Below are 9110 nucleotides of genomic sequence, written 5' to 3' on the forward strand. Positions count from 1 at the left end.
ATATATAGACTTCAATGTTGTTAATGTTATCTAAGAATTGCTCATTACTTGCTTTCTAAAATAACTTACTTGGAGTTAAGATTTAAATTTTTTTTAATAAATCAGTTCTACTAAAACAGATGGCACCATGAAGAAATTCATTTGACTAGATTAGTTACTTCTTGTTGAAATCAAGTCCTTTTCATTTGGACTTCTATCACAATGTCCGAATTTATCCATTAAAAAAATTGTATATGCATGGAATTTATCCATTAAAAAAATTTATTTGCATATTATTGAGGATATGTATATTACAAATGATTCACTCACCCCTCAAAAGTCTTCATAAGGTAGGAGGATTATCCACACTTATATAGATTAGATGAGATCTTTACCAAGTTGATGTGAGACAGAATTAAAGAGATTTTAACACATCCCCACACGTGTGGGCCGGAATGAGACAGAATTAAAGAGATTTCAACTTTACCAAGTTGATCGCACTTCCATCACTCCGGTAGGCAAGCCTAGATATAAAATTCATCAAAGACTTGGATCTACTCTGATACCATGTTAGAAATGTGTCATTCACCCTAGAAAATGCCTCATTAGGGGTAAAAGTTATCTACACTTATATAGATTAGAAAGGATATTTACTAAGTTGATATGAGAAGATTTAACACTTTCAAAGCAAAATTTGTTCTCAGTTTATCGTCGATTTTATTCCATACAGTTCTTTGATTTTTACTATTGCAGTCATTCATAAGCCTACCAAAGTGTTAAAACATCACATAAGCAACTAGTTTGTATTCATCATATTTTGTTTTGCATATATATTTGATACTGCTATTAAATTGTCTAACTATGATATTTTGATTTAATTTCTGTCCATCAATTATTTTCTGTATGCTTAATTGTCTTGAATACTTGATTTCTGTACTATGATTATTGAGTTTTCTATTTTCATTCTATATATATAATGTTATTTTAGAATTTTCGGCGATAAAATCACAGCAGTATTAATGGACTTCAGATTTTTTGGGTTGACTTCGAAGCTTCGAAATTTATTATCCTAAGACCAGTTTATGCATTTGATTTTTATCATATTAAAAAAACATCAAAACCTGAAATAAATGTGTTCAGATTGGTAAATAGGTTTCCGTGTCACTAATTTAATTTAGGGTTAGCTGTAATTAAGCGAGTGCGTAGTATATGTCAAGTTGACCTGGACAAGTTGCTAATATTCATATTGATATATGTTTAATTAATAAAAAATGGAAAAGAGTAAGTACATTCTGATTTCCAATTTAATTACTATTTGGGAATCATAGAAATAATTCGATATTTCGATAATTTTTGTAGTGTTGTTTTGGTATCCCAAACTAGTTATGCTCCAAAACAAATTTAATAAATGAATCTATTATGATGGAATGAGATTGAGCTTAATAGATACTAATAAGTTGTAACAACGAATGTCACACAAAAATATTATGTTAGGCACCGACGATGAGTGTGTAAAGTGATACACACTACTCTGATCTAATAATATGTAAAAGAATAAATTAAGGAAGTCAAACTAACACAATAATATAGCCAGATTAATTGGATCTAATAAATATGTGAAAAGATCTTTTATTTCGACTTTAAGAAAGAGCAATGCAAAAGCATCTCCCCATTTTTATATTTTTTACATGTCATTATCCATATAGGCCACATTTCATTTGAAGAAACTTCAAAATACTTTCATTTGGATCCATAGTGAAGATGGATCTTTCAATGAATGTCACCAAATTGTCGTTCAACCAGTCATCTCTAATCTTGTTTCGTTGTTCCTTCTTGACAACTTTCATAACAGAAAACACTTTTCAACAGATGCAGTCACGATAGGTAAAAGACCAATAGCAATGGAATCAAGGGATATAAATTTTTTATCTTTCTTAGTTTCAACAATAATTGGAGAAATTAAGACTCCAAATCTTCAACGCCTATCATGCATGCATCTCTTCTCACAACGGCAACAAAAATTTGAAGTTGTTGAGTTAACATCAACGAAAGCCCAAAATGATTTATGAGGCGGTGTTGAGCGTTCCTCATGGGAGAGATCTCAGATATGGATGCACCACTTGATGTTCCAGCAGGGAGGCCAGGGACTCTAGTTAGGTTGGGTTGGGTTGATTTTAAACTTATTTACAGATTAATTGCTTGGTCTTGGGCCCATAACAACACTGCTTGGTCGAATGATCTTGGCACAAATGATACGATTAATTTGATTTTGCTGTAGTTAATTAGGTTGGGTTGGGCTCATTTTAAACTTTATTGAAGATGAATTGCTCGGTCTGGGCTAATTTTTTTCCCTTTTAGTTGAAAAATTATTTAATATTTTTGAAATTTCCAGTTAAAACATCACTCCCACAAACCATTGTGGTCTCCTGATACTAAATAATGTGAAGTGATCCAATCTCCTGCTTTTAAGCCGCGGTGGACGGACACATAAACAAATACGAACAGGGGCCAGATTTTTTGAAACTATATTATATTAAAAATATTTTGAAGTACTACTCCACTATATAAGCTTTTGCATTAATATACATAAAATTTGGATAAAAAATTAGTATAAAAAAAATTACTAAAAAGTTAAGGTGGTAGAAGCTTAAACTCCTATACGGCTTATACCTTGATCACAAACTGTGTGCCCGCAAAGTGCTTTTAAGTTTACTTACAAGCTTTGGAAAACTAGAGTGACTAACTGACTATATACCGTGACTTCACATGTCTCAAACTTTATAAAGTTACATTAGTTGCAATATTTTCGTTTCATTCATATGTCATGCAGCTCAAATTATACATTCAAATAACTTTTTCTATTTTCATACTTCTTTTGTAAGAAACGAAGAACTTGAGTATAACTCAACATATTACATGACCTTCATACTTGTAGTATAAATAACCACTAACGCTACCAATCACATTATTCAAAACAAAACCCTAATCAAAAGCAATGGCTACTTCCTTCCAAACCCTAATTCCTCTCCTTGCCACCATAGCTTTGCTCCTCACGGCGGCGGAAGCTCAGCGACCTCGTCCGCCTCCCAGAAGGACCTCCTTCACTTTCACCTTCAACGGCTCGCGGCCATCGGAACTCACCTTCCAAGGCGACGCCTACTTCCCTCCGGGAGCGACCCGCCTTCGCCTCACCAAAACCGACGTTTTCGGAAACGCACAGCTGAACACCGCCGGCCGAGTCTTGTACTCCAACCCCATCAGATTCTTGGAAGGGAGGCGGCGGCGGGTGAGAGCCAGCTTCGAATCCAACGTGAGATTCGTCATCACGCCCAACCGAGGCGACACCAATCCGCCGGCCGATGGCCTCGTATTTTTCCTCGCCCCCGTAAACTCCACCCCCGATGCAAGCGGCGGGAGCTTCGGGGTCTTCGATTTAACCGGAAATAAGGCGTCAGTTTTCGCGGTTGAGTTCGACATCTTCAGCAACGAATGGGATCCGAGTTTTCGCCACGTGGGGATCGACATTCAGTCTCGGGTTTCCAGCAACGTGACGGCGGTCGACGACGCGATATTGGGGCAGGAGGTGAGTGCCCGCATCGACTACAATGCGGCCACGAATTTGATTAGGGTTAACGGCAGCGTCGGTGCAAAGGGGTTTGAGGTCAGTTATGTGTACGATTTGAGCACTATTCTACCGGAACAAGTTCAGGCCGGAATCTCTGCCGCCACCGGAGGTTTGGCCGCCGTTCACGACGTCGTCGCGTGGTCTTTCAGTTCTACCATGCGGAGAAGAAGGCCTAATAGCGACGAGCACATTTGAAAATTGAGAGTTTGAGTTTGGAATGCTATAAAAATGTTTAATCAAGTATATATCCGATATTATAATTAATATCGAAATAATGCAATAAATACTAATGACATTATGATTATTATTTAGTTTTTATTTTATACAATTATAATCAAACTACCTTGTGTTCCAAAAAATATCATTTTTCATCCTTTGAATATATAAATAATACTATTAGCCATTAGGAGTACATTAAATTATATTTTTTCTATATTCATATTATTTCAATTTACCATTTTGACAATGATGTCTACATCAAATACAAAGGTAAAATTCTTTTTGCCTATCTTTTACTATCCGTAAACGATAGTAGTATTTTGGTTATTGATCCAAAAATTAAAGAAACAATTTCTAAAATTTTATGCCTAATAAAAATGGATCTTTAAATTATTCGAATGGAACTACTTAATAGAAAAGTACACGTAGAATAAATCCCAAGATTGAATTTAGGCGTGTGATTAAAACTCCATAATTAGACTGTCAAACTAATTATTCTGGAATGGGTCCGAGTTTTATCCATGTAGGGATCGACACTCAGTCTCAGGAGTCCAGAAACGTGACGACGGTCGACGACGCGATATTGGGGCAGGAGGTGAGTGCCCGTATCGACTACAATGCGGCCACGAATTTGATTAGGGTTAATGGCATTTTGAGGTCAGTTATGTGTACGATTTGAGCACCATTCTACCTAAACAAGTTCAAGCCGGAATCTCTGCTGCCACCGGGGTTTGGCTGCCGTTAACGATGTCGTCGCGTGGTCTTTCAGTTCCACCATGCGGAGAAGAAGGCCTAATAGCGGCGAGTTTGAGAATTGAGAGTTTGAGTTTGGAATGCTATAAAATGTACAGCCAAGTATATATCCGGTATGTAATTAAAATATCGAAATAATGCAATACATACTAATTACATTATGATTAGTTTTTATTTTATACAACTACTATAAAGGAGTAGTATTAAACTTGAGGATATTATAATCAAACTATCTTTTGTTCCAAAGTAGATATCATGTTTTTCTTTATCTGTTCAAATAATATCATATATTCATTTTTGGAAAAAATAAATCATAATTAATACATCAAATTATACATTTTCTATATTAATATTGTTTAAATTTACTATTGTGACAATGATGTCTACATCAGATATAAAGGTAAACTTCTTATTGCATTCTTACTATCCGTAAATGCTAGTAGTAGTAGTAGTACTATTTTGGTTATTGATCCAAAAATTAAAGAAACAATTTCTAAAAAATTTATGCATAATCAAAATGGATGTTTAAATTATGCACGGATGGAGTACTACTTAATAGAAAAATAAGGGTAGAATAAGTCCCAAGATTGAATTTAAGCGCGTGATTAAAACTCCCTAATTAAACTCTCAAACTAATTATTCTGGAACTTTAGATAATTCCATACCTTAATAAAACCATTCGGGAATTAATATAATTTTACCTAATAATTTAATTATCAGCATAAACCCCATAAATTAACGAAAGATCAGCCTACTTAATTAAATTAAAACTAGCCCAGCATATGATTAAAGATAGCCCAAACTAAAGTTCCCCAATTATTTGCTCTGGGCCCAAAACTTTAAATTACTATCTGGCCTAAACGAGAAAACTGACAAGCCCAAAATACATCGGTCACCCCCAAATCACAAAATTCAACTTCTCTCAGCGGAGGCCCATGGTGAGGGGAAGGGATTAAACAGGATGGTGTGTGTATTTATTTACCTTCGCGAACAAAGGAATCAATTTGTTTTCTTCACTCCTTTCAATTAGATTTTTTATATAAATGCATTTTAATATAAAACAATATTTTATTGAATGGGCTATGGAATTTAATTAATTTTTATTATGTTAACTATATATTTGTTTACTCAAGAATTATGAGCAAATAAAAAATTTACACTACAAAAAAAGGTTCGATCACCGACGGAAATAATATTACCAACAGATTTGATAAATAACCGGCGGAGTTACCGACGACGGCATTTCAGTTGGAAGTAGATAAAAACAAATTACCGACGGAATAGTATTTACCAATGGAAAAGTTAGTATTACCGACGGAAATTTCTGTCAGCAAAGTTGTTATTTTGGTTGGTTTATAAGTTGATACCGGATAATAATAAAATATTCATTTTTGAATGATTCTTGAGTCGATGTTATAATTAAACTAATTTTAAAAAACAGAAAAAAATTTAATTAACACAAGATAAATTAATTAAAATCGGAAGTTAACTAAATAAAGCTTCAATGAAATTAAAAAATAAAATATTTTAAATCAAAATGTATTACTATAAGAATCTCATTAAATAAAAATATACTCCTTCCGTCCCCTAGTTGCACTATTATTTTTAAGTAAAAGTTAGGGTATTTAATTAAGATATTAGAGTTAGTTAAGTTTTCCTTTATTAAGGGTTTACTTAAAATACTTGAAATGCTAATTTTATTACGCTAATTACTTAAGTTTAAATTTACGTAGTAAATATGAAAAGTGCGAGTAACATGAAATGGAGGGAGTACTATTATAATAAGAAAACATATTACTACGTTGGTTCAAGGGTCTAATAAAACAAAAATTATATAAAAAAATTAGTGAAATAAATTACTTCCTCCGTCTCTCATAAAGTTACGTGTCCTAGTTACATTTGAATGATTGTGACTTTGGAGTGTGAAAACTCGACAAAATGAGGGGAAGCCGACGTTTGAGCAGCTAGATACATTTGAATAGAAACAAAAGTCCATAATCGGTTGCACGGTCATATCAGTGCCCTAAAACTATATACATAATATTTTAGTGATCTTATTAATATTATATGTAATCTTATTAAGCATCATTAGAAATAGACATTCTCTATGTTCTCATTATGTGTGCATTTTTACCCTTTTGATTACTTTATAATTAAGAATCCACTTTTATTTTTACCCTTTTTTATATCCACAATTAACTGATATCTTTACTTTTTACTACTTTTAGTAATAGACCCAACATTCTACTCATTCATTATAAAATTGATATATAAAAGTAAGCCGTACATTCTACTAACTTTTTCACCCACTTTTCATTATATTTCTTAAAATATGTGTCAAGTCAACCGGTGTCAATTAATAGGGGACAGATGGAATATATTTTAACATAATCAAATAAAAGAGAATTTTATAAGGATTCAACAAAATTTTAATTGTATATGTTCAGATGAACGTTTTTTACATAAATATGAAAGAACGAAAATATGTAACTGTATAGAAATTATACAAAATTTGGTACGGAGTGTATAAATCAGCATGGATTAGTATATAAGTGCGCATGATATTGGTATATAGATTTAAATATGAATCATTATACATGTAAGCATGCATTAGTATACAAATCAACATTGATCTCTACACAAATCAACGCGAATTTTTACATGAATAAGCATGAATCAAGGTACACACAATGAGATTAGTACATATATTCAACACGAATCACTATATATATATATATATCAAAGTGAATCAATTTACAAATAAGTGTGGATAAGTACTCATATTCTTTAAAATTCAAAAGTTAATCTCAGCGCTCCATGCCCTAAGTCTAGCGATCCAGTTTTAGGCACCATTATTATATATGATACTGTTATATACTTAAATACATCCCTATAGCATCCCGGGATGCATTAGTGTGACATCACTTTTTAAATGACAACGTGATAACAAGTAACATACAATCTGCAATACATATGCAAGCAATATGTGATACATAGGCAAACAATTCGGCATATTATTCCAAACAATATGAGATACGAAATCAGAGCATGGTGACACCATAGTTAAAATGACAATCTATGCAAGCAATATGCGAAACATAGGCAATCATTCGGCGATATATAAGCAAACAACTCAACATATGGTTTCAAACAATTTGTGATATGAAATCATAGATAATCAAGTAATCTACGATACATAGGCAAGCAAGTCTGCCACGTAGCAGGCTAAGGCTGAATCTGCTCCTAAATCTAAGGGTTATCCTTGGTGGTACAGTGTCATCTTAAATGGTGTTGTCATTTTAACACAAACCCATCCCTTTATGTACATATGTACTCCATCTATCTCATTATGAAATGTTTTCTTTTTTAGGTTATCCCATAAAAAATGAAACGCTTTTTTCCTCTTTCTTGCTTACTCTCTTCACTAATTCACAAAACAACACTACATAAAATCACGTGCAAAAAAAAAACCGTTTCATATTTATTGGGACGGAGAGAGTCTTAAATACTACTTTCATTCTTGAAAAGTAGAAACTTTTAAAACGACATATGTATTAATGCACAATTGGTAAAATAAATAAGATGAACTGATAAAGTAAGAGAGATGAAGAGAAAAAAGAATGAGAGTAGTGTCAGTGGATTGTGAGGTCTATTTCCTAAATTAGAAAATTTAAAAAGTTTCTATTTATAAGGGACGGACAAAAATGGAAATAATTTCTACTTTTAAGGGATAGAGGTAATATTAATTTATTCATCAATTTTAAAACATTTTCCATTTTCTATATATTTGCTCTTTAATTCTAGACTAAATTCCTGACTTCGGGATATACAAAACTATATAGCTTCGATGTCACCAAGCCTATTAATATTTACAATTTTGACGTCATCAATTTTACTCTATTGACTTTTCATTTATTTAATTATACTATCAAAATTAAAGTGCAGTTTGAAGAATGCATACAGGTCCATGAGCTCACATATTAGTACGTTGCATTTAATTTTGTACAACAATTATTTAATGAGGCTAAGTACTACTAGTACTATTATGTAAGGCCACATGAAATATGAAATAATTTGCCATTTGCGCTTGACCTTGAAATTTGCGAAAATTGAACAAGATACTACTAGTATTTAATTTCGTGTACGTAGTTTATTATAAGAGTGTTGGAATTTTTAATGAGAGTATTTGGAAATTTTAAACAGAGTACTATAGTTTTTTTTTTAATTGACTTAGGTAAACCTAATCGCCACACGTCTATTTTCGAATTTCGAAAATATAGTAGTATGACTCAATTTAAAATGCTATTTCTCTCTGTCTCTTAAATATAATTCTTTTTAGTCTATCTATTAAAATCATGAACTTTTCAATTTAGAAAACATTTTTCCTCTCTGATGAGGTACAACTCATTCTCCATATAATATCATTCACTTTTTTTTCTTTTTGTATCTCTCTTATTTTAGTAATTGTACATTAAAATTCATGCCTAGTAAAAAGTTTATACTTTTAAAAGATGCAAAGAATACTATAGTTTCA

General features: G+C 32.4%; 1 protein-coding gene across 1 annotated transcript; it reads left to right on the forward strand.

The window, feature by feature from the left end:
• Positions 1 to 2974: 2974 nt before the first annotated feature.
• On the forward strand, positions 2975 to 3799 carry LOC121754770 (agglutinin-2-like). The gene has a single exon (XM_042150081.1). The coding sequence runs from the start codon at positions 2975 to 2977 to the stop codon at positions 3797 to 3799; it is 825 nt and encodes a 274-aa protein (XP_042006015.1).
• Positions 3800 to 9110: the final 5311 nt, after the last annotated feature.

Source organism: Salvia splendens, chromosome 11 (assembly GCF_004379255.2).
Source record: "Salvia splendens isolate huo1 chromosome 11, SspV2, whole genome shotgun sequence".
Lineage (NCBI taxonomy): Eukaryota > Viridiplantae > Streptophyta > Magnoliopsida > Lamiales > Lamiaceae > Salvia > Salvia splendens.